At 45.7% G+C, this 25,871-nt stretch overlaps 2 protein-coding genes and 1 non-coding gene across 3 annotated transcripts; all 3 read left to right on the forward strand.

The window, feature by feature from the left end:
* Positions 1-2,635: 2,635 nt before the first annotated feature.
* On the forward strand, positions 2,636-11,626 carry kri1 (KRI1 homolog). The gene is made up of 19 exons (XM_062531926.1): positions 2,636-2,823; positions 3,173-3,249; positions 3,376-3,481; positions 3,579-3,684; positions 3,812-3,869; positions 3,997-4,046; positions 4,168-4,258; positions 4,509-4,586; positions 5,140-5,246; positions 5,588-5,720; positions 5,807-5,902; positions 6,279-6,449; positions 6,728-6,803; positions 6,897-7,036; positions 8,813-8,990; positions 9,228-9,358; positions 10,098-10,162; positions 10,319-10,414; positions 10,669-11,626. The coding sequence occupies exons 1-19, from the start codon at positions 2,736-2,738 to the stop codon at positions 11,189-11,191; spliced, it is 2,370 nt and encodes a 789-aa protein (XP_062387910.1). The 5' UTR covers positions 2,636-2,735; the 3' UTR covers positions 11,192-11,626.
* On the forward strand, positions 9,490-9,586 carry LOC134077672 (Z30 small nucleolar RNA). Its single transcript, XR_009938716.1, has one exon. It is a non-coding gene; the product is annotated as a Z30 small nucleolar RNA (small nucleolar RNA).
* A 1,011-nt stretch (positions 11,627-12,637) lies between the features above and the next one.
* mosmoa (modulator of smoothened a) lies at positions 12,638-25,776 on the forward strand. Its single transcript, XM_062531927.1, has 3 exons — positions 12,638-13,586; positions 21,094-21,306; positions 24,761-25,776. Exons 1-3 carry the CDS (start codon positions 13,481-13,483, stop codon positions 24,943-24,945), a joined length of 504 nt encoding a protein of 167 aa, XP_062387911.1. The 5' UTR covers positions 12,638-13,480; the 3' UTR covers positions 24,946-25,776.
* Positions 25,777-25,871: the final 95 nt, after the last annotated feature.

Here is a 25,871-nt window from a genome sequence, read left to right on the forward strand (position 1 = left end):
CTCTCACAATCAGCAGCCAGACCAATGACAAGGCGTTTATAACCACAACCCTGTATCACTGAAACTTAATCTGGGGCGAAAGAAAACTACCTCCACCGCAGGTAAGCGCTCACTTCAAAGCCGTCATTACCGTAGCACACACTCTGCCCTCTGAACCTCTCCTCATTTACTGTGTGCTTTGCGTTGCTGCCAACTCTATAAGTGTAGGGTGGAAATATTTACATTTCCCAGAGATTGCAAGAGGGGATTCAGGGACAGAGGCCAGGGAAGGACACATCCATTACATGGCAGCAGATGTTCAGCAGCTGCATTGCTGGCCATTGAGGTTCTGTGTACCACAAGATGTTTTTAGACTATACACACAATACATTTAGTGCTTCAGGACATTTTTAGATAGAAGTGGAGGCCTCCAAGCAAACACATTTTCTCCTCTTTTTTTTGCATGAGGTCAGTCTAAGTATGGCCCAGATTTTGGTGTTTATCTGTAGGCGTTCAATAGAGGTTCCAAAACCAACGTGACAAAACCTAAATCAATGTCGGACTACGGTAATTTACCTCACATAAATGCCTACATGCTGCACTTCTAACACAGCAGACCCACGTCCCATAAAAACACCCCACACACACACCCCCCACCCCTGAGCCTCCAACTTCATAAAAATGTCAGGGCCCTTACTCCCCCGGAGCCTCCTCTAAGCTCCATGAAATCCTAGTGGAGTCCAAGCTTCCCAGAACGATATTAGGGAGAAAAAAGAAAAAAAAAACAAAGTTGCACAAGGTTCTATAAACACGCTTTCTGTGTCAGCACCCCCCTGTGCACCGGGATATGTTATTATTTGACAGGCCTTTCTTATGAGCTGCTGTGGATAATGTAAATAGACCCAAGGAGGTCATATTCTAATAATCTAATCTCATCTAGAGCTGTATGGGAGTTATTTATGGAGGGGAAATGACTATGTGCAATGCTGATAATCTACAAAGCACACAAAATAGCCGTGGAAATCATTACAAGATACAGATGAGAGATACAGGAATGATAGGTGGGTCTTTAACATGTTATCTGGCTTTATACGCAGGTTTACACGCTGTGAATAGATCATTGTGCAAAAACCAGCATCATTTTAACTGTGCTCCACATGTGTGACATTTGACATTTGTGTGACAGGAAGAGACAATAACTCACTTTGGATTTCCCCCCCGAAAGAAAACTACCAGTGCAAGCATGTTCAATGGTATTTTTGCATCAATATTGTGGGGACTACAGTACATTACTAAGAAACGATGAAATAAGAGCTACTGTCACACTATGGAGCTTCTGGCTTGGCCAGGAAGAATCTCCCCTCTCATTTCACTTCTAGTCACGTCTCTTTCTGAACATGATGGGTTGCTCCTGCTTCCCCCGCCTAAGGTGTCAGACACTGCACTTATGTGCAAGTTCAACAGTTTCCTGACCGTGGGTCAAAGAGGATCCTCTGAAGATCCTGACACTGAAGTGGTGCTCATCCACACAGTTTTAGAGTTACAACCCAGATCTGACCTACAAAAATCTGCCATCTGGGAAAGAGAGGATACAAAGGGAGAGATTGAATTTCCATTTAAGTTCCAGTAGTTCTCATAATCTATGATTACTAAATATTACCAAGTACCAACAAATATCAATGTGCCAAATGTTCCAACTAAATCGGCAACTATCATTTTAGACTGATATTAAAAATAGAATACTCTCTTATGATTATGAACAGGCCAACCAAAAGCGGTAAGGAAAGTGCTTAAAGAAATATGAATATGGGTTAAATTCTTTCTGACTCGTATTCATGTATTTCATCCAGTCCCTTTCCAGAGGCGTATAAAATCAAGCACCTTGATTATGAATGCCGTCTGCATGGTGCTTGATTAATACACCTGTGGAAAACGACCTGATGAAACCCATGAACAGACATGGGAAGAAGGAGCAGGGCTCTTCCTACCTAATGTCTCATGTCCCACCTGCTAAAGAAACGAAATTCATTGCAGAAATGTCATAAGGTGTAGCCTAGTGAGAATTGTGTTGGTTTGAATGGATATTGCACGATCTACTGGTATTCTTTGGTATTTTATACCCAGTGGAGTACAGTAGGTCTCGTCTCTCTCTCAGGTCTCGTCCCACCTGCTAAAGAAACAAAATTCATTGCAGAAATGTCATAAGGTGTAGCCTGTGTTGGTTTGAATGGATATAGCATTCTCTACTGGTATCCTTTGGTATTTTATACCTAGTGGAGTACAGTAGGTCTCGTCTCTCTCAAAGCCAGGCTCATCTCGCACAGGCCCCAGTGACCTTTTAGGCTACATTTACTCCGCAGCAGCGCCACCTGTCTGTAAAATTATGGTTGTGCATTACAACGTTGTCATTTTGGTGGTCTGCTATTTTTTTAGGTATTTGTATTCGACATTTTTTTTTTTTTTTTAATATGGTTTTCTGTTCCCCGGTCAATTGATTTTTTCTTTCTTTTTTCTATTCTTTCATTTGTGTATCTCTTTTTATTTGTAAAGAAAAGTTAAATTCAGGTTGCCTGTTTGGCCTACTAAGCATCTTATGGGTCTAGTTGGATTATGGATACTCCACTCCAGTAGATGGCAGCAGTACAGGAAGGCCACCACGAATCACGACAGAAAGAGAAGAACATTTCCATGCGGAATGGAACCGTGAACCATCTGTAAATCAAAGAAACTTTTGAAATATAGTTGGTTCTTTAGACATGATGTCTGGACAGGCGGGGTTTAAGATCAATTCAAAATTTGCAGAGAAATATGACAAGTATAGACAAAAGGAGGAACTGCAAAAGCGTGAGTTGTCACAGTAAACATCTAACATTAGCATGGCTTGTGCTAACACTACCTTGCTTTACCACTAACTTGTTTTTCCATTATTTTTTATATCCTATTGTGATTGGCTGAAACAGAACGTTGTTTTGCAAATACGGTATAATTTGTCACATAACGTTATTTGAATGGAAAATGGAGAAACAAACACTTAGCTGGTAAAGTTAGACTTAAAATTCAAAGTAAACTTCAGCAGAAACCGACACAGCGCACTGCATGAAAGCACTGATAGGTGTAGCAGCTACGTGGATTGGAGTGTAGACTTTCTGAGTGGAAATTACCTGGTAATGGTGTGAAATACATTTTTTTTTAGTGAAAGACCGCTTCGGAGATGAAGAGGAGCATGGCAGTGACACATCGGACTCGTCTTCCGATGAAGACAGTGAAGTGGTGAGCATCAAATATCTCAAATTATATGAATGCTGGACATATTGAATGTTAAACCTCTGAAAGCTGTTAAAAGGCTTAATGCCTGTTCTGTTGGTTTTGTTTTCTAATGTTTACATTCATTGACAGGAGCTTGATCCCAAGTTAGAGAGGGATTTCTATAGAACTCTCTCATTGCTGAAGAAGAAAGATCCTAAAATTTATCAGGAGGATGCAACATTTTTCGCAGGAGAAGGCATGTGCATTCACCTTGTACCATGGTCTTAAACAAATCAACAGGTGTAGTTTAAAATGTCCTATCATGTTCACACCCTGTCTGTATTTCTCAATAGGAACCGGGTCCAACAGTGATGATGAGGAGCCGTCCACATCTAAGGCAGCTGTAAAGCCAATGTACTTGCGGGACTACGAGCGCAAAGTTATCCTGGAAAAGGGAGGGTGAGGAAGTCTATTTCAGCTTGCACTGATGTAACTCCATTAATGAGAGATGGGCAAATAGACCATGTTGCTACAGTGATGTGATGAGTTTTCTTACCACCTCTTCAAAATGTGTCTTTGCTCTTAGGAAATATGAAGATGAAGATGACAGTGAGAATGAGGAGGCTTCAAGGCTAATGCAAGAGGTACTGGTTACAGAGCTTGGCCTTATTTCTTGTTATTTCATTTGTAAACATGGTTATGTAGAGGCGTCTCTGTATCATTCATTGTGTATGGTGCACATATTAATGTATTTATTCTGTCTTCTCACAGAGAGCTGCATCGCCTAGTTACATGCAGGAACAGAAGGATATAAAAGCCAGGTATGTGTTTCCCAAACAGATTGTAAGACTTTCAGCCCTGAGGTTGTAGTTCTGCATATATTTGTTTGTTGGTGGTTTGTGTGACTCTGGGTGTGTGTGTTTTTCCCATCCCTTTCCCCAGTTTTCGCAAATTCATGCAGGACAGCGATGAAGGCAGTGATGATGATGATGGCATGTTATTGAAGAGAAGGGTCAAAACCCAAGAGGAGAAGGTCAGGAGCTGCTCAGTAGTGCAGCATAACACCTTACACACCTTGGATATGATGCACATTTCACCAATAAGAAATATGTACAATACATCTTAGCACAGTATTCATATTTTTGTTAAATTTCCAACATAAACAACACAGGTTTTCCCTTAGCAGTACTCACTCACTCTCTCTCTCTCTGTGTGTGTGTGTGTGTGTGTGTGTGTGTGTGTGTATGTATGTGTGTGTGTGTGTGTGTGTGTGCACACATCAGGACCATGAGGAGGCAGACTACGTGGAGTGGCTAAAGGGGCAGGCTGACCTGGAGGGAAAGGAGGAAGTTCAGGACATGGTGAGTCTGGGTAGTCACAACAGTTCCATCAAGGGGCTGTAATGGCCTGAGCAGACTACACAATTCCAGCCTGATTTTGCCACGATTGTGTCGTGGCCGACAAATTTCCACTGTCGTGTCTGAATATTCAGAAGGAGGAAGCGGTTTATAATGTAACATATTCAACGACCCACGATTTACTGTCTGCGACATCCTACGACGTTACGACCAAAAGTGTTGCATTTCAGAATTGTTGGGGAATCTCCTACAACTTCCGTGTTGACACTGACACTGTGACGACATGCGGCGAGAAGGCTACGATAGATTATCTTGTAATGTGGCCCCTCTTACGACCAAGACGTGGCAAGATTTTGTGGTTCTCTGGTCGCCTAGTCTGACATGGTCAATCCTAAAAGACAATCGTGAAAGACAAAAAAATCGTGTAGTCTGTACAGGCCATAATGGATTCATACAAAGTCACCAACATTCTAAAGACCTCATAGAGGTCACTGGTGATGTGACCTGGTCTGGTTTTTGGCTTTTGATTCATTGATTTGCTCTTGTGCTGGTGCAGTCGTACCTTAAGGAGTACTGGAATGACCCCCAGCTGGATGAGAAGGAGTGCTTCCTGCGGGACTATGTCCTCAACAAGGGCTACCTGGACGCTGATGATGAAGATAGGTGACTGGGCTCGCATCACTTCCTGTCATACTGTCTTAGCACTATGGGTTTTTCTCTGTGTGGATCAATGCTGTGATACAGCTGTTTATACTGATGCTTAATATTACTCAGATAATTAATATCTAGGAAAGGCATTCATCGTCTTTATGACCAGGACAAGGTTTTGCTTGCTATTGGGAATTTGATATTTAAGTAGGTAATTGAATCATTGTGTAGATTAATTTGCTTAAATGCAATGAATGGTGCTGTAAATTTCTTTAGATAGATTTCTTTAGATTAAAACTGCTGTCACCTTTTGGCTAATAAATCATTTATTTTTGGATGATGTCTGTTTATTATAGGATACCTACCTATGAAGAGTTGGTCCAAGATGATGTGGAGGATTCTGAGGAAGAAGGAGACTCTTTCCTTAAGAAGCAGGAAGACTTTGAGAGGAAATACAATTTCCGGTTTGAGGAGCCAGATTCTATAAAGGTGACTTAGTGCCCCGATTGTCCATAAAGTCATAGCATGTTTGTTGTTGTGGTTAATATGTTTAAATGCCAATATATTTCTTGCAGGTGAAAACATACCCTCGAAACATCGCCACATCTGTCCGTACGAAAGATGAGCGGAGGAAACGCAAAAGAGAGGAGATCAAAGACAGAAAGACAAAAGTAAGACATTCCATTTTCCCATTATTTCATTTCTTTAGGTTAGCCTTGTGTATATCCTCGGTTCTCCTCTGAATTGTATGTTACCATTACATTGTTATATGTTAGTATGCTGTCTAGTAAGTTAGACAGAGAAGCTCTATTTGTGCAGCAAATACCATAATGACAATATTGAAGAAAAAAAGCGCTCTAGCTATACATGTCTTGCCTGCTGGTCAGAACCAGAGCAGGGAGGAAAGGGAGATCATCACCACTTCAGCCAGATCAAACAATGGCATATCTTACTAGCCCTTAGATAATGTTGAGCCAAAAGCCCTTTGTGCCGTGAGTCTTACCTCCTGTCTTGTTTGTCCTCCTCTTCCCCGGTGGCCCCCCGCAGGAGAAGGAGCAGAAGAGGGAGCAGCTGAAGCAGCTGAAGAACCTGAAGAGGGGCGAGATCATGGAGAAGCTGAAGCAGCTGCAGGAGGTGACGGGCAACGAGGAGCTGGCCTTCAGCCAGCACGACCTGGAGGGAGAGTTCAACCCGCAGCAGCACGACCAGCTCATGGAGGTACGTTCTCACGTGTTCACACTTCTGAGAGTTGCCGGTAGGTTCTCTAGGCCCATGGAGGGCGTTCTCTAGGTGAATAAACATTGGCCAGGCTCAGTACATGAGGTTGATGATGAGGTGCTTAGATGTTTCTCGTATTCACAAATGCAACATGTTGTTTTTAGGATGATACTGGTGCTGACAATTGTACAATGCTATTAATGTTAAGAATCACTTGGTTTTTGTATATGGCCTCTATGGCCTTGTTTAATTGTTCATGCTATAATGTTTTTTTGCAGAAATTCTTCGGTGATCAGTATTATGGGCTGGATGAGGATGAGAAGCCTCAGTTTGATGATGAGGAACTGGAGGATGGTAAGAACCATTGTTGTTGTCTGAACAATATTGTTTTACCGGACATTGTTTTCCAATGAGTGAGTGAGTGAGGCCTGTATTTTGTGTCACCAGGCCATTGGAATTGGGACACCTGGACAGGAGAGGGCGATGAAGGCGCCGGTAAAGAGGAAGAGGAGGAGGAGGAGGAGGAGGAGTATGGCAATGAGAAGCCTGAAAACTATGAGCCAACCTGTGAAGATCCTGATTTCATTGTGAGCTCCTGCTATGTTGCCTGTGTTTTGTACATGAACTGTCCTCTCAGGAGAAGCAAACCCTCTGTGGTCTATGCTGTGCCTTTTCTCCTTAAAGACACATGCTGTAGAAAGAACAGCTGCATTGTGCGTTTACTCCTTCAGCTGACACTTATGTCATGCTTTATTACCGTACAGTGAAGTCATTGGGCATGACAAAAGGCAGTTGTACCTCAGTACTGTACATATGCAACCAATTGTATAAAGTTCAGAGCAACTCAATAGTGACCAGTATAGGATTTGCACAATGATTCACACAACAATTTAGTTTAGAGCAGGGGTATTCAATTAAAATTCAAAGAGGTCCAGTTACTAAAATGTCCTCCCGGCAAAGGTCCGAATCTTAAATTGTCACTGAAAATAGTGTAGGCTACCCTGAAGTTAATAAAATCAATAACGCATGTACATTTCTAGGCCTATTTAATTTATTGTTACATTTCAAGTGTTTTCAAAGTAATATGCTTGTAACATACCAAAAAGTCTTAACTTGAATGGTACTTGAATGCAAAACAATACTGTAGTCTTTACTAGGCCTACATTTCAAGAAAGACAGACAACAGACACTGAATTTATTCTGAATAGAATAAATATAAAGTGCAAAATAACTTTGAGCAGCCTGAACTTAGGGCCTATTTCAAGCAGCCTAGGCCTAATGTAAAACATTCCGAATCTTTTGAATAAAATAAAAGTGGATCTTTAAGAAAAGAAAAAAAGACCTTTGCATACTGCGTTCTAGTATCCTCTGCTAATAGTTCAGATGTTCTTGTATCTTGTTGTTGAAGCGGACAATGGGATCTGTAAAGTTTCTGCAGCCGCATTAAGCACTCATTCACAGCTGCTGTCCCATCGCTAAATGCTCTCTTGTGTTGCATCAAAATCCACGCAATCTTTAACGAACACTAATTTGCCTGTACATGCATGCGTGATCACACGAGTAGACCTGTCATAGTGTGCTTTCAATTTGATAATTATTATCCTACCTCCGCCAAGGAAAGTAATGTTTTCATCGGGGTTCGCGTTTGTTTGTCTGTTTGTTAGCTCTCGGAGTGCTTCTCAAGTTTTACTTGCCCTCACTGCGGACTTCTGCGTGTACCTTTCCTCTAACGACCCGTGTTTGATCTCAGTGACGCACGCTAACGTCGCCACAGTTTCACAGCGCATATTCACAGCAGCACGAACGTATTGGTCCGTCCGTCCATTCATCTTTAAAAGTTCGGTTTTCACCATCATTTTTGAGCAAGCCATTTTCTCTCATCTCCTCTCTCTCCCGCTAGGCCTATTCTCTGTTGCTGAAAGGTAAACAATCGAGTTGATTGGCTTGGCTACGGACGATGCTCTTTGATAATATTAGGCCGACAATTTCAACGGGTCCGGACAGCAGCGTCACTGGGTCCGGACCCGGACCGCGGTCCGCCATTTGGTGATGCCTGGTTTAGAGCAACTCAATAGTGACCAGTATAGGATTTGCACAATGATTCACACAACAATTTAGTTCAGAGCAACTCAATAGTGACCAGTATAGGATTTGATTCAGTATTATGATTCGCACAACAATTTACTTCAAATGTTCATACAAGGTAGAGAGGGTCACCATGTCTTTGTCCCCTTGAATGACCATCCAGATATGGATCAGGTCTTCTCTTTTCACATCATGTTCCTGGGTGCCCCACTTGACAATAGCATAGCCTGGTATTTTCTTTAAATATGATCTTAAATCTGTGACCTGATGTTGTGTAGATGGATGCGGACTATGACCCCAGCCAGCAGCCTGCCAAGAAGAAGAAGAAGAAGAAGGAGCGAGAGGAGAAGAAGAAGCAGCAGAAGCTCTCCAAAGATGATCTCCTGATGGGCAAGAAGAGGAAGGTGTCCCACTTCGCTGAGGTTATCTCCAAAGACAAGCCTGTGTTTGATCCAAGTAAGTGTACTGTTGTAGCAAGCACCAACAAAATTATGCATTGGCTTATGTCAAAATAATATATATATATTTTTGACTATATACCACAAACATTTCTGTTTTGTGTTGGTAGTTGCAATGGAAATGTAATTACATACATTTAGTTTCAAGAATTAATATTATATCAGAGAATGCTTATGCTAATTTTGCCATGGATCTGCTATTTATATGTGATTTATATGAATTGTTTTATTCCAGAGGATAAGTCTTTTGAACAGTACCTTGATGAATACTACCGCTTGGACTATGAGGACATCATAGATGACCAACCCTGCAGGTTCCGCTATAGGGAAGTGGTCGCTAATGACTTCGGCCTGAGTACTGATGAGGTGAGAATGGTGCCATTGCCCATATCAAAGTGGAGCACTTGTGGAGCAATGGGTAAAGCCACTGGATTAGAATCCATGAGGTTGAGGAGTGCATGGGTTCAAATCCCAGCAGTGGCATAAGATTGTCGGTCTAGCACTGATGAGATTTGATTGTGTCTGACCTGGTATTGCTCCCTCCGGGGTAAGCTCTGACCAGGGTATGAGGACAGTAATCTTCTCTCTGAGCGGACAAGGGGATAGGGAAATGGGTGGAAGGAAGATGATATCCAATATCAAACCAAATTCATCTTCGGGGCCAACATGTTAGCTAGCTGAAGTTGCTGCTATGTATAGCAGTTAGGACTAAGTTATGTTCAGTTATCGTTTGCGATCATTGCTCTCGTAGTTGCCTTGATTTGAGAGTAAAGTTAAATGATGTTATGATGACTGAATATTACTGCTAACGGATGTGCTGATACCCAGCCTATTGTCTATTAAGACAATCATTATGCTCCTATTTTTTTGCTCTCTCCACTTTTCTGACAAATATCTGAAAAGAAGTTACTGTTCAATGGCCAATGTTTATCTGCCTTTGGCTGGGTTTGCAAGCTTAACTTCATGATGTTTTGCTGGTTGAAAGTATGACTGGCAATGACATGATCATCAGTTCAACAGCCATCAACATTGCCCTGCAAACGATGCTGAAAAGTTTACCCTGTGTATCACCACTGTCAACATGCACCACTCTCCCTCCTTGCAGATCCTGACAGCAGATGAGAAAGAGCTGAACCGCTGGTGCTCTCTGAAGAAGACCTGCATGTACAGGTACCGAAGTCTCTGTGACTTTAGTCTTCCTCTAAGATGGAGGCATTCAGAAATAACCTCTCCTGAGAGCACAAGACACCTAGATCCTTTTGGCTTCCAGAAAAATATTTTTTTTGTCTGACTGAGGCGTCTCTATTCCTGAATTTTCTGTGTCAGGCCCGAAAAAGATGAGTTGTGCGATGTGAAGAATTACCAGGTCAAGGCCCAAGATTTGAGGAAGAAGAAGCAGGTCTTTGTCTCCCTTTATTCCGAGTGAGTATCAGACTTTTCCCTGTTTCCCTTCACAGAGTCTTTGATGTGCTGTGCACCGAATAGCCCTCAAGCCTCTCTACTTCAAGCAAAAGCAAAAATGTCTTTTCTAGTCAGGAATCGGGACTGAGAAGAACAAAACATCCTAGACAAGTCAACAAAAATGTCTTTGTTTCTGGAGTTCTTGTTTGGGTTCAGTGTCAGCTTGTTGCTCATATTTTTCTAGGTTCTAATGTTTTTTTTTTTGTGTTATCCAGGGAAGAGAAAGAGGAGGCTAAGGGAAAAGTTGGGAAGAAGAGGAGAGATCGGATGAAGAATGCTGAACAGAGGCAGAAGGTGGTGGAGGAGGAAGGGGAGGAGGAAGAGGATGCTGGGTGTAGTCACACAGTAGCCGACACCACTGAGGGATCCATCCTCAAAGCCTTAGCAGAGATGAAGGCTGAGGAAGAGGAGGAGGAAGAAGAGTTCCTGGTCCCCAAAAAGAAGAAGCCCAATCAGCAGGAGCATAAGGAGGTAGCGGGGGCAGAGGCTGCCGGCGAAGACGCAACCAAACCCAAAGTGGACAAGCAGAATTGGCCTAGGAAAAAGCCCAGGCACCCAGGTGGACGGCTACTCTCCAGGTCCTTCAAGGTCAAACTGGGCGGCAGGGAGTTTAGCAGGCAGAGACTGAGGGCGTACGGACTTAACCCCAAGAAAGTGCACTACAGGGAACTTTACAGGCAGAAACGAATACAGCAAGAAAAACGGCAGAACAAGCAGAAGACCCCGAAAAGCGAGTAAAGCAGTCGCCATTTTTAGCAACATGCTGCCCGGGTTGGTTTTTTGAAGTTGTCATGGAACCCGGCCGCAGTTAGAAGGTTTAACTTCCTCCACATGCCTTACCAAAACATTTACATTCGCATGACGATTTAATCTTTTCATCATGTCTGCAGTGCTGATGATGTTGGGATGGGGAGGGGGGGGGACGGGGGGGTGAGTTTCCCTGCTTTGGCGACAGTGTACTTTACAGCTTTGTTGTTCAGTTTACTGGCAGACCCATCCTGGGGCGATTAGAGGAGAGCTGAATCCGCCAGTGTTCCCACACTTCACCCACTGAAGTTCATGTGGATTTAATTCCCAATTCATGTCTCTCTCCCTTTGTTTGTGTGTGTCTCTCCCCAGCCCCGGTCCGTTTGTATATAAAGAATAAAAGAACAGTTGAGGCTTTTGATTTCAGCTCTACTGTGTCCAGACTAATAATGTTTTTTTAATGGGTTGGAAATTGTTTTTTTTAATATACATTAATTTCAATGATTCGTGGTACAATACGATTTTTAAAAATGTATTTCAGGCCCGAACCTTTATCAATAGTGCGGTTGAAGAGAGTGCATCAAAATAGAACCACAAGGCTCTTCTTAAAAATCAGTTTAAAATGTGGTTGTAAAGCTTCACCAAAGGACATGTTGGAAAAGAAACCTGATTGTACAAAATGTCTTTGAAGAGCCTAAATAAATTGAAAAATAAAGCTGTAATATAATTACATTATACAGTTTGACACTGTTATTATGTATAATATGATCTAGTGTATAATGGTGATGGAATATGTGTTTACAGAGACTAAGGAAATGCACACAGTGCACACAATTTATCTATTCTGTTAGCTAATGTATGACTGATGTAGTCTATGGTTGCCTGATGACATTTCAAACAGTGTTATTTATGGGAAAATAGGGAGGGAAGACAAATGTCTTTACCATTTTATTTTCAAGATTATTAAAAAAAGAAACATTAATAAACAAATTAGTCATTCCAATGTACTCAGTTCCAAGCCGTTGACTAAATTCTGTGCTGACTCATAGGTGACACTGTTCAATTGTTAAATGTAATCTCATAAATCAGATCACCCCAAGTAATGGCAAATGCTTTTGTTTGGCTGTGCTGGACTCACTGTCCTATCAGAAACGTTGTGTGTATGTTTTTAGCTACTGTATATAGGAGTCAGTTATGATAAAATGGTTTGATAAACAGCCCAAAATATATACCACCGATTAGGCATCTCTGATTGTTGTTTAATCAATACAATTATTAATATTATTATTATTATCATTATTACAATGTTGCCCTCTATGACAGCGCATCTCGCGAGATCAAATGCCCACCGAACGCGAGGTTGGCAAGCTGTTGTGTCTGACGATCGCGCTGCGTGGGGGTGCGCGTTTGCTTCTCGTTGTCATTTGCTTGGGAGAGAAAGCTGGTGCGGATCGGTAGCTACATATATTGCTTAGTTGCGTCGGAGAGACCTTTAACGCATCGTGCTCAGACAGATTTAGTTAATTCACGCCGTAGGCAGATAAACATTCTTACTTCTCTACGTGGTGCGGGAAAACGCTACCAGTTTTGCCTTGCTAGTTCGTGCAGATGCGTTTCCAGGGGAGGAAAAGGGGGCATGATTAAGCAAGAGGACTGCTCCGCTTGTCTAACGGGAGGGCTGAAAACAAGGACATGGTGCTGTGCATAGGATCGCGGCCTGTATTGACGCCTGTCTCGCCATAACCGTGTATTTCTCATCACTCATTCTCGTCGCTCGCTCAGATGGGTGCTTGGGCGTCAAGTCCGTTTAGGCCCGCCGTCCGGCACACGGAGCCCGACTGTGGAGAAATAGTGGCCAGCTACTAGCGGCTCGGCTAGCTGCAGTTACCCAATGCTGCTGCCGCCGCTGCCGCTGCTGTGTAGAGGATCTACCAGAAGAGAAGCTGGAGCCTTGGGCCCACGCTTTCAGATTTTGCGATCTGTTCGTTTGGAGTACAGCTCAGGACCAAACCGGCCCCACGGATATGTGACACCGTATTTTCACCTGCACTTAAATGGAAGGCGTATTGAACTTCTCCCGTTGATGCGAGAGCCGTATTGCGCCGCAATGTGGCTTGAAAATAAGGGAAGACTCAGCCTGTAACTGGGCTCCTGTTGGACGGGGCTAGGTAGACAGACCCTGTAAAATCTTCAGTGAAAGGGGTCGACTCTCATCTGTTTGCATTGGTCTGAAGTGTCCTCTTCACCTTCCAATCTCAAGGCAAATAGACTTCATCTGAGATGGATAAACTCACCATAATTTCAGGATGTCTATTCCTGGCCGCAGACATATTTGCAATTGCTAGCATTGCAAACCCTGACTGGATCAACACGGGCGAGTCGGCAGGTATGTTTTGATTTTAGGCTAATGGTGAAAGTGGGACCTCCTCCCATTCCGGTGCATCCTTGGATCTCGCGGACTCCGCCGCCCTCACAGCATCCAGCAAGGTTGCCGTGTCCTCACTCTAAAGAGCCCAGGTTAATTGCGAATAGAGCAACCCCGTGTGCGCTCAGCTCGTCAGTTAATCCCCAGAACAAAGATAAGATCCCGCTGCTGCTCTGTGCATTAGCATCCTCCTTTGTCTCCCCAAGAACACGGCACCATCCTCTTTGATGAGGATAGCCTTAGCCTACCATAACAACGTTACATGTCAGCTTCATTCGGGTTGTTTTTTAATGAGAATAGCCATACACTGTTGTGCCATTCAACACTATATACTTTATCTTTTAATATGTAAATTCAGTGGGGATAGTCATGATGGTCTATAAAAGACCATATAACTTTTATGGATAGTGTATAGCGTAGGCGACGTCATCTGTGCGCTGAGGTCAAGCATCAGTAATAGCCTATCTATAATGGCGTTTATTGTGATGTCTGGTACATCTCTATCTATAGCACGGAGATGTTTTACGCCAGCCTTCAAAACAGTGAGCTACTGATTGTCAGCGTCTCATTGTTCCTTATTCACGACTGCTTAGTAAGTGGGTCAAGAAGGGTTCAAACAGGGTTTTGTGAAGGCAGCCAGAAGGGCCAAACAGTTGTGCCTGTGTGTAACAGAAGCTATGCTTTCTGTTGTTCATTTTAGGAACAATGAGAGACTCGGTTGGCTTTGCTTATTATTTCCAAAAGGGAGGCTTTCTATGGTCCAGAGTATCAATACATCCCACTTTGGTTTTTCAGGAAGCACAGACAATGAAAGGACTTTGTCCTCAGCAGGCATTCCTTCCTGCACTTGTCAGGGTGATGCTTTTAGATGTTTGCATGTGTCATGAATTGGCAACTCCAGAAGAACTGGCAATGTGTGGTGACTTTTAGCTGAAAACAGACTAAGTAATGTGCATGTTGTTAGGTGTAATATTGGCATACTGGAAGAAATAGATTTGAATCCGCACAGCCTGCTGTTTGTTGAAGTGCACACACAGGATAATTGTCTCTGTTGATGGCCCCCTGGTGGGTCCTTGTTTGTAGCCACTGTGAATTGATTTTCATATTTAGTTAACCTCATCTCTGCTGGTTGTGTAAGCACCACCAGTCCCACCATGATGACTCATCATAACTGAGTGGCATGGGCTTCCAGGAATAACTGAACTCTCCGAGAGAGAGAGTCTGGCATGTCCTTGCTCCGGCCACAGCAATCCATTCTTATCTTAAAAGGGCAGAGACCTGGGTTAACGAGACCACAGCAATGTGGGACCCCCCACCCCCCACCCCCCACCCCTCATTCTCGCCTCTCAAACAGTCAAACGCTGGTGCAGTGTTGGCTATAGTGATGATGTCTCCTATAGCCTAGGTGCCTATAGAGATGAAGGACTTCCTGTTGTCAGTGATAGAAGAAAGGCCGTCCGCGTTGCACTTCACACTACTCCTCGCACGTGTGTGTCAACAGCTCTGGCACCCGTGCCCCCTCGGCTGTGGTCTCCCTTTCTCTTGATTGTGTGGAGAGCAAGGCAGAGGGTGGTGTTTCCAGCCTCTCGTCTAGTTTTTGAAAGGCCGAGCGAGCGCAGACAGGGCAATTTTCTCTGAGGCGCTGTCTGCCGGCCGGGTGGGATCTGTCAACTTTTCCTGTCACCCAATTTGTCCGCGGAAAGCTGTACATTTAGTCTTGCACGTTGAGCAGCTCACTTTGCCTCGGTTAGCATTCCGGATCTTGATTTTTCCTTTTTTTTTTTTTTTGACTCCCAGCTACATGACCAAATGTGTTGTAGGTTTTGAAATCTCTAGCTCAGTGACAGATCTCTTTAAATCCACACATGCCAGCCTTACCTGCACTCCAGGGATTTTCCACAGGGGTTGACTTAACATTTTCATTAGTGTCGCCAGCTTTATGACTCCCATAAATAAACATTGGACTTTTCCAATCTGTTGCAGCCTCTGCTGGCTTTTTCAAGTTTAAGCCACGCTACCGGCTTAGTGCCATCGCCAGGAAAAGCAGCAGCAGCAGCACATCCTCCTGACGAAGGTCACTCCTCTCTCAATCATCAGGGAGGGCGCCCTGTCATGGTTTCCTCCTTGTCTCCTTGTGCATAGTGCTGAAAACGTACAGTGCACAGTGCATAAACTTTGGTCAGAGTTGAATGATTGAGTTGGATGGTCCAGCACAGTCAGATCATTGAATTGAGACAGTAGACAGTGAGAGAGAGGAGGTGGATGACTGCAGGAAAGGAGTATCTGTCATTTGTCCGGTTCTCAACAGTGACAGGACTGTAGTGGAGTTTTGGCTCACCGTGTTCCAACCCACACACCTGACTAAATCCGTACGGGCTATTTAAACCCTCTCTCTGACGTCGGAGTTCTATTTTCCCTTCCCTCCCCTTGTAAATTCAAACCTCAGGCCGGCATGAAAATTCCAACCCATGCCCAGTGGAGGAGTGGCTTCGTCCTGGTCCCTGAGAGGTCTGCCGTTCCCACAGCGGGCTGGCTCTGACATTTTCAAAAACAAAACAATAAAGCCCGACAGCCGACAGAGCCGCGTTTCCGTCGCGGTGGTTTGCGCTGGGATGGATCAGATCAGCTGCTGATTGATGATCATGGTGCTGCTTTGTGCGTGTGGAGCTGTTCTGCTTACCAGGATTCATGCAGCGCCTGATACGGCTGCTAACGATACATTTGTTGTTGTTTTTTCCCATCAACAGTATTTTTTTATTTTCATTTGGTACGGTAGGCAGCAGTTTCGTGTTCACAGCGAAAACAATACTGCCCCCAGGAAGAAATGCCAAGGCCGCCCACTGCTCTTAAAAAGCCAAATGCCGATGAACAATTCAGCAGCAAACTCACCATGGGCTGGAGAGACAAGCACACCTAATGTCTGTGTGTTTCCAGGGGCACCACTGCTTATCAAATGATGAACAGGGGGAGGGGGGAAGTGAGGGGAAATGTGCAGTCTGGACCCTGGATAATGCACATATTTTCCTTTTAAACAGGGAGTGGAGGCTTGAAATGATGTAGTCGTTCGTAAAGGTTACATTTAACATGTTTTTCTGTTTTTTTTTTTTAATTCTTTTGATTGCCTTCTTAATTGATTAAGTTTGTGGTCTGGTGTTGGCATAATTCAGGCTAATTTCTAAGAAGCATTTATCTCCTCGCAGCAAACAGACATGTTGCATTTCAAAACGGTCTGTGTGCGTTAGAGGCTGTGTTTCTGCGGAGAGCATTCTATGCACACACACTGATCACACCCACACATTTGGTGGTGCACAGAGCTGAGTGATGTAAGCTGACTCCTGCAGATCCGCCGCCTTCCGACCCCCACCCCCCTTCCCCGCCATCTTCGCTTCATCCCCCCCCCCGCCACCACCCACCACCCACCTGAGTTCATGAGCCGCTTGACTCATTCCCAGGAGGACTTCCTGTTCAGCGCGCCGCAGAGGGAGACGTTGCCGCCTCATTTCCTGTCATACAGTACATCCGCCGCCGAAGCTGTGAAGGTGGAGAATGGGATGGGGAGGGAAGGAGCTAGTGAGAGTGGAGAACTGGGGCGATTTGATCACGACGCCTGGGCATCCCAGGGCAGGACAGACCCTGTTGTTTAACATTTATTTTTGGGAAGGTTAGAAGGAAGCAGTCTTTTCTTTCGCCTCTCAGCTCTGGGCCTGGGCTGTGTGAGAAACTCAAAGCAACATGTTGGAACTTGTCGTGGGAAATCCGATTGCAGGTGATAACATTTCATTTCAGCCGGCAAATTCCTGTAAACAATGACAGGAGTATTATTGCAACTCTGCACTTTTTGTGGAGGGGAAGGAACTTTTGGCCTGCAGGCATTTCAACTTTAAATCCCAAATAGAGCTGTTCACTTGTGATGTGCTTGCAGTGCTCCTGAGTCTGCATTTGGAGCCTCCTGACAGTTTAGAGTGAGATCTGTGTGTGTGTGTGTGTGTGTGTGTGTGTGTGTGTGTGTGTGTGTGTGTGTGTGTGTGTGTGTGTGTGTGTGTGTGTGTGTGTGTGTGTGTGTGTGTGTGTGTGTGTGTGTGTGTGTGTGTGTGTGTGTGTGTGTGTGTGTGTGTGTGTGTGTGTGTGTCGGAGTCTGACATCCCTCAAGCGCCTGTGTCTTGTGGGGTGCCCGCCAGCATGTCTGCCATGGCTTGCCGCTGCGCACCAGCTGGTTTGAACGTTGGCATTTTGCAGAGAAGTTGTGAAACGGTAGGAGGTTGGACCAGCGGGGCGCCTGTGGGAGCTTGTTTACGGGAGATGCGGACAAGAGTGCACTTTTCCCAATCTTTCTGAGGTGGTGTGGGTGTCTGTCTGACTCTGTGTGTGTGTGTGTGTTGCATGCACGTATGTTTGTTTGCATGCATTGTTTGTGTGTGTGTGTGTGTGTGGGTGTTAGTTTGAAGAATCATACTCTGCCTTCTCGTCCAGTCGGCTGCCCTCCTCTCACTCCCAGTGACCAGAGGGTAGTAGGGCCCCATCCATCCGTCTGTCCGTCCCTCACCCACTCACTCACGCCTGGCTCCTGCAGAATTTTCCTGCTGAGCAGAAAAAGAATGCACCACACCTAAATGGAATCAAAACATTCCTTCCTGGAGGGCTAACACACACACACACAGACAGAGAAGCGGGCGCTGGGTGTATGTGTTTGTGTGTGTGTGTTTGAGAGAGAGAGAGAGAGAGAGAGCGCTCTCTCGATAGCGCTGAAGGAAGGGTTGGGCCACCATGTTGACATTGCAGCACTCCAGTTGCACTGCTGCTGAGACATCCTAAGACATCCTTTTCTTCTGTCTCCATGGCGCTTGTTGACTCTCAATACAAATCACCTCTGCACCCCCTAATCCTCCCATTCAGGGATGCTGATGGACTGATAGGATCTGCCCTTTGCATGCCAGGCTACTCGCGTTTTTAAAAGCGATCTGTTCCATGGCGATGAACACCCCGTGTTGGAGGCACACACAGGTTCACACAAAGAGAGGCCTGCAGGATAATGCTGAGGAGCACTATGGTGTGTTGTGCTGAGAGGTCTATCGCGTGGGATAATTATGATGTTTTTAAAAAGCGTCTTGCACGCGCATGTGCGCGCACGCTCTCACTCTCTCGGTTTCTACCAGTCTTGGTTACAGAGAAACGAGCGGCCAAACGTACGTCCTATATATAGGCTCAGTGCATCCTGTTGGAGCTCTCTGGCGGAGTCGCAAGTGGAGATGTCAATGGCCGTCAGCTTTAGAACAGGGCCCAGATGGTGGGAGTAATTGAGTTGTGTGGAGAAAATGGACTCTTAAGCGTTCTTTCCCTCTCCGCCGGTCGTGACTCGGAGCAGAGATACTTTTTCTCCCACACACACACACACACACATGCGCGCGCACACGTCATGTTGCTATCTAGTGAAAAATCTCTTGCCATGTGAGTGTGCATCTTCTGTTTACTGAGATCATCAGCCAGTGTGTGCACACTGCATGTGTCGGAATCTGTGTGTGTGTGTGTGCAAGAGATAGAGAGAGGGAGGGAGTGAGTGTGTGAGTGTCGGGGAGAGAGATTTTGTGAGCCGTGCTGTCGGCCTGTGAGTTTGCGAGTTGGACCCCCCCCCCTTTTCTTCAGCTCCATTGTTCTGGCTTCCTTTATCTCTCCGTAGCCTGTGACCTGGTGTCAATGGTGGTGGCGGTTTTGAGGTTTGACCCCACAGGCCTGTATCAATGGTCCCAGAGTCACAAGCTCTCCTCCCACTCTCTCTCTTGCTCGCTCCTCTATTTTTTTCTTTCTTTCTCTCTCTCTTTTCTTCTTAAGGCCACACACACACACACACACACACACACACACACAGGGACAAGCACAGCCCTCATCGCCTGAGGCTCCACCGCTCTTGAAAGGGTGCTTATGATCAAGTGATTGGCTCTGTCACATGCTCAGTGCTCTCAGGCTGCGTGCTGCCTCCTCTCTCCTCTCTCCCTGTGCTCTTTCTCTCCCCTTCTTCTTTCCTGTCCTCTCTCTCCCCTTTCTTTCCTCGCGTTCTCTCTCTCTCCTCCCCTCTTCTCCTCTCCTCTCCTCTCCTCTCTCCTCCACGTGCTCTCCTGCGAGCTGCTGGAGCTCTGACAGGAAGAGAGGCGCAGCTTCTGGAAGGTTCTGTCTGCCTGCCATCAAAATCACTTGGGAGTAAAAGTAAATGCACAGATCTGTCCTCAAGGGACTGTCCAGTCATCCAGCTGTGACATGATGCCACTCTCCGTTAATGTAGCGGCTAGCCCCTGTAGCGTTCAGACGTTCCCCTGATATTTATGTCTAGGAGCTGGTATTATACAAGACGAACAAATGAAATGAAGGGAGCAAAGATAGTTTTCAGTCTGATTATGCTGGTGGTTATATATTCATGGCCAAACTGGATAACCAGACCGACGGGTTGCAGTAATGCAACAGTGTTGCATTGCTTGCGCTGATTGCTTTGGCAGTGTCTTAAAAAGCAGACAAGAACCTGGGCTTCATGAGTACAGAGAACCTACTGCTAAAGTTAGGTGAATGTGGAGACGGTGTAATTTGGCTGATAATTACTGATGGTTAAGCCCAGATTGCAAGTAAAGCAGCTAACTGATGGTCACACTTAGGCCTCCCCTGTGGAAGTGCTGTGTACTATTTACAAGTTAAAAAACCCAAGACGCAGGTCTAAACAGCCACGCTGAAGTGTACTGTGCTGAACTGTATTCAATAGCTCCCCCGCCGACTCCGTTTATTCGCCAGTCGCTGTGTAAAAACCGCGGCGCAGCACTTAATCCAGTCAGCGGCGAGTCTCCTCTCCTGGAGATGGCTGCAGGCACAGCTGCTTGTTTATGGGATGCAACAGCTCCTCCAGGAGCTCTGATTGCCACGGGGAGCGAGCAACCAGGATGTGTCGGAGACAATGAGATGACATCCTAATTTAATGAGCAGGAGCTGCCTCACACAATGGTCCAACAGGCTGATTAAATTCATGCCTCCTTACTGTCGCAGTTATGAAATGGGAGCTGGAGCTCAGACTGTGATTAGTTGTCAACTATTCAATTAATGGCCAACCTTTTTGGTAATTGGTTTATTGTTTTTATGTCAGTTGTTTTTTAAGGAAAATACCTCAGAGGTCTCTGATTGCAGCTTGTTAAACTAGATTTTTTCAGCTTTACTTGCGCCTCTATGACATCTATGACACAAACAAGGCATTTGAGGACAATCTTGGGCTTTGGGAAACACTGAAATCGACATTTTATCAATGATCAACAGATTAATCGATGAAAATGATTGTCAGTTGCATCCCGAGTTGGATGCTGTAGATTTCGATTTCATTTGGCTTTATTTACCTGACTTAACTGATCACGTTATTCAGTTCAATAATTAATTTTAATGCATTTCCTCTTCTTCCTCCTTCCCTCTTCCTCGCCTCTCTCCTCTCCTCTCCTCTCCTCAGGCGCTCTGACGGTAGGGCTGGTGCGGCAGTGTCAGACGATCCACGGCCGCGACCGCACGTGCATCCCGCCGCGGCTCCCGCCCGAGTGGGTCACCACACTCTTCTTCATCATCATGGGCATCATCTCCCTCACTGTAACCTGCGGGCTGCTGGTGGCCTCGCACTGGCGCCGGGAGGCCACCAAGTACGCCCGCTGGATCGCCTTCACCGGGAGTAAGTACCCTTCCAGGGGGGGGCGGCCACAGGGGTAGACGCTTAAATTAAAAGTACCCGTAATTTTCCCACTATTAGCCGCGGCTTATACATTGATTTTGCAAAATTTCTTCAGCTATGAGGTTAATACAGGGGGGCAGTTAATATGGTGTTAATATGGTTTTGTTTCTTTTAACTTGCATAAAACACTGTCCTGCGGCTTATACACAATGCGGCTTATATGTGGGAAATTACTGTATGCTTAAAAGTACACTAATATTGTCATTTCCAAAGTGTTGGCAAAATTGAGCCTGTAATCAGTGCTTTAGGTTTAAACAAACAGCATTTGGCGCTATGAAAGCGGTCATGTTCTTGACTACAAACATCACCTTCTGGTTGTAGTATTACAGAATCTATCCGAGCGTAGCATTTTTGACTCCAAAAACTGCTCACTGTACCTTTTTTAAGCAAACATCCTCATCTCATTCCACCTTATTGCCAAGCCCGATATAAGAGGAAGCATCTGTGTGGAGGTGTTTGTGGTGGGAGTTAGCCACACTCTGCCTTATAGCTCTGTGCGCAAAATGGATGTTTTCGTTTCGAGGCTGTTAACACCTTTGTAGATTTGAGCACATTAGCCAGAGAGAGAACGGGAGGGGGAGGGGGAGGGGGAGGGGTGGGCAACAGGGACGCCAGGGACACCTTGTTATCGGACACAATTTCCCTCCGCTTGGGAGGGGAAGTGCATAAAGAAGTCATTTTCTGAGTCATGTTCGCAGTCACATCGTTGCCATGGCAACAGAAACCCAGTGACCCCTGGTGTCCAGGCTTCTCTCGTTAGTACTCTGGGCCTCTCTCTCTCTCTCCCTCTCTTTTTCTCTTTCTCTCTCTCTCTCTCTCCTGTCACCTATAATCAGTGGACGGGGGCCATTAAATCGAGCAAAGACCTGCTGTTTTCAGCACCAGAAATGAGCTCAAAGATGAGACGTGTCATCCTCATCCCGATAAGGAGAGAACTAATTTTGTTGAGTGTCTGACCGACGAGCCTACCAGAAACCACGAGTAAGCAGCAGTCGTGTATGAAGCGTCACGTCTGAAGTGTCCGATTTTGTTTTGTGTACTGAGGATTTGCTGGTGCCTAAGCAAATATTGGCATTGTTTCCAAGGTATTAACAGAATGTCATAACACAGAATCGGGTCCCTACCATCTCAGGGAGGGATGAGCAGCCTTGCAAAGACATTTAAGAGGCTCTTTTGGGAGTGCGAGAGGTTGAGGGGGCAGATGAAGGAAGTTGTTTGGGTCTGGAAAGTGGGGGAAAGGTGTGGTGTGTGAGTGTGTGTGTGTGTGTGTGTGTGTGTGAGTGAGTGAGTGAGTGATGGTGGGAGGGGGGCGGCACAGGTGGCTGAGTTAGTGCTGGAACTCCACCGTTGGCCAGGGGCCAAAGCACCTGAAAGGGCAGCTTTGTGAGGGCAGCACAAGCCCCTCACTGTCCCAGCTGGGACTGGAGCTCACCTCCAGCCCCACCTCTCAACAGCCACACAGGTCACCACACCCCCCCACCCCCCATCTCCTGGCTGACCTGGGGGTGCCATAGCTGCCGCTGTGGTTCTGGCTGGCGCAGGGCAAACATATGGCATGTTTGGCAGCCACAGACATCAATATTAGCTGTTGTCTGGCCACTGCCTTGCTGGTTAGTTACCCAGACAGCATCCATCCATCCATTCATCCAGACATGTATTCATTCAGCAATAAAGACTAGGCCACTATGTCCCATGGAAAGGCCAGCCGTTTAAAAATACTCCCCTCATTAGCGCTAGCAGAAAATAGCAGGTTGTGTCAAATATTTATGTAAGACCCAGGAAATGTGCCGATACTCACGTCACGCACCTCCTCTGTCTTCTCCTCTCTGTTTTCCACAGACTTTGAGAGCTGAGTTATGTTAATTGTCATAACTTTAGAAAGAAAGTGTAGTGTTCTATGTTTATACGCATATACTGGATAACATCCACATATAGCAGTTACAGAGAGTCATTGATATCAAGATGTGTTTCTGAAGTTGGTGAATAGCTGCCTTAACCCCCCCCCCCCCACACACACACACACACACACATCTCTTTGGCCATATGTGCCCCCCGGTGTGTGTGTGTGTGTGTGTGTGTGTGTGTGTGTGAGTGAGGTGAGACATTTTCCTGAGTGGGGAATCATGAAATTGTCTCGGTGGAGAGCTCTCCTGAAATCAGCTGTTAATGGCCCCATCTGTCATGGAGCCACTTCAGCGGGTCGGATCTTCGCCTGTCTCTTTCTCTGCCTTGGTCCAGCCCACCATTGTCTTCTTCGCAAGGGTGTTTTTTAATCGATGTTTGGAAGTGTGGAGAGGGAGAGAGAGAGAGGGGGAGAGGGAGAGAGAGGGAGAGAGAGAGGGAGAGGGAGAGAGAGAGAGAGAGAGAGAGAGAGGGGTGGGGATGGAGAAAAGCTTTCCCCTCTGACTAATGGGTCCATTGAAATGAAATACGGAGCTGGCTAGGACCTCACTTGCTTTCTGTTGTTTTCTGTTTTCTGTGGCCTGAAAGCTTCAGCACCTACCCGACATTGGGATAAATGTGTGTAGTCATTCACCATCACCGACAGCCTCTGAAAAACACCAAGGAGCTGGTCCTCCACTGGCCAGCCTGTTGTGTCTGTGCTTATAGGTCTTGTAGGTAGCTGATTGGGAAAGAGAGTAATTAAAGTCATTATTTTGCTACATGCTTTTGTTGTAATGCCAAAATAACCTGTGGCTATGTACAGGTAGGATTGCCCCAGCCAAATAGTCAAGCTCAACTGTGTTCTGCGTAAGCATGAAAGACATGGCCCTAGAGAGACATCACGCAATACTTGCGAGAACAACTGTCTGGTAGCAAACCCATGATAGGGCTGACATATTTCATTTCGGAGGTTGTAATTTGTGACGGAGGAGTTTCTTCCCTGTGTAATTAGACATTCGTAGATGGGAACTTGTCTTGTCTTGTTCCTCTCCGCATCCAGATACAAGAGCTGTCAGCTCCCAAACATCACTGCGTTCATTTCTGACAGCTGCAGAAAGGGGGGAAAACTACCAGCACTTATCGCCAACTGTTCTCTCGGCTGAATGACACAAACCATTTTAGAGCGTCCTGAAAGGATGCGCACTAGGAGGTGGCCTCGTTTTGTCCAGATGTGCCGCTTAGTTTTTCATCATAATCTCGGGAGGTTGGTGACTCACGAGGTGAACGCGCTGACCAGTGGCTCTCTAGGAAGTACTTAAAACTCTGCGGCTCTAGGTCGTGTAAATCTTCAATTATCCATTTTTAGCAGACAGGACAGCTGTGCTAATGTGTGTTGATGTTTTTTTTTTAGAGTATTTCTAATGCATCTTCTACTTCTGCCCCTCTTTCTGCCTGTTTGTCTCTCTCTCTCTCTCTCTCTCTCTCTCTCTCTCTCTCTCTCTCTTCGCAGTGATCCTGTTCTGTATGGCTGCTCTCATCTTCCCGATAGGATTTTACATTAATGAAGTGGGGGGCCAGCCGTACAAGCTGCCTAACAACACGGTGGTGGGCTCCTCGTACGTACTCTTCGTCCTCTCCATCTTCTTCACGATAGTGGGGCTGCTGTTCGCCGGGAAGGTCTGCCTGCCCGGCTGAAGGACCCTTCTGCCCCCGGCCTCGACGGTGGGCTTTGTCAGACCAGAGGAAGGACAGACAGACAAACAAACAACAACAAAAACATAAGAACAAATGAAACCGAAAAAAAAACCAGACAATGTGGCGACGGAGGAAGGGATGTCCGCACGAGGCGGCAACTAGGAGCAACCACACTTAAGCATTGAACAAAAAAAATTAAAAATAGTGCCAATAGGGAACAAAAAAACAAACAACAAACTGCGCTCAGTTATTTAGCTGCAAGAGGGTCCTGATAGGAAGGCCCCCCTCCCCCCTGCCCCCTGCCCCCATGCTCCCCCGTCCCTACTCCTGTGATTACACAAGTGTTTGTCTTTATGTTGCACTTTCGGAGAGTTTGGTTCGGAGAGGCCAGGGAGGAGAGAGAGAGAGAGCGGGAGAGAAGCAGGAGAGGGAAGAGAATGGTAGAGCAGCGATGCTTGTGGTTGAATAGGTAGGTCCCCACGGCGCCAGTATTTTCGTGACACCACTGTTGTCAGTGGCAGCGTGTCCCTGGGAGAAGCCTTTGTCCACCTCTTGTTTTTTTGTCCTCGTCGTTTGTTTGTTTGTTTGTTTGTTTGTTTGTTTGTTTTTATCTTGCTTTAGTTTCCTCTCACCTTTCATTTTGGTGCCATCATTTTCAACCGTGAGCTTTTTACGCTTCTTCCCATCACGTGTGAACAAGGACCCACATGTCTTGGACCTTTTGGAGGTTCACTTCTTTTCCCCTCAACAATAGCAGTCGTGGGGGAAAGTGGTGGAGAAGGTTCAGCGAGGCAGTAGATCCACGACTGTGGCTGTGCTGACAAACCGAGAGACCGGGGGGGGGGGGGGGGTGGGGGGATGAGAAGGGTAAAATACTGCAGGTCAGGAGAAGATAGCAGGGCTTGTGGGAGGGGCTCCTTGGCATC

This window comes from Sardina pilchardus, chromosome 3, assembly GCF_963854185.1.
Source record: "Sardina pilchardus chromosome 3, fSarPil1.1, whole genome shotgun sequence".
Taxonomy (NCBI): Eukaryota; Metazoa; Chordata; class Actinopteri; order Clupeiformes; family Clupeidae; genus Sardina; species Sardina pilchardus.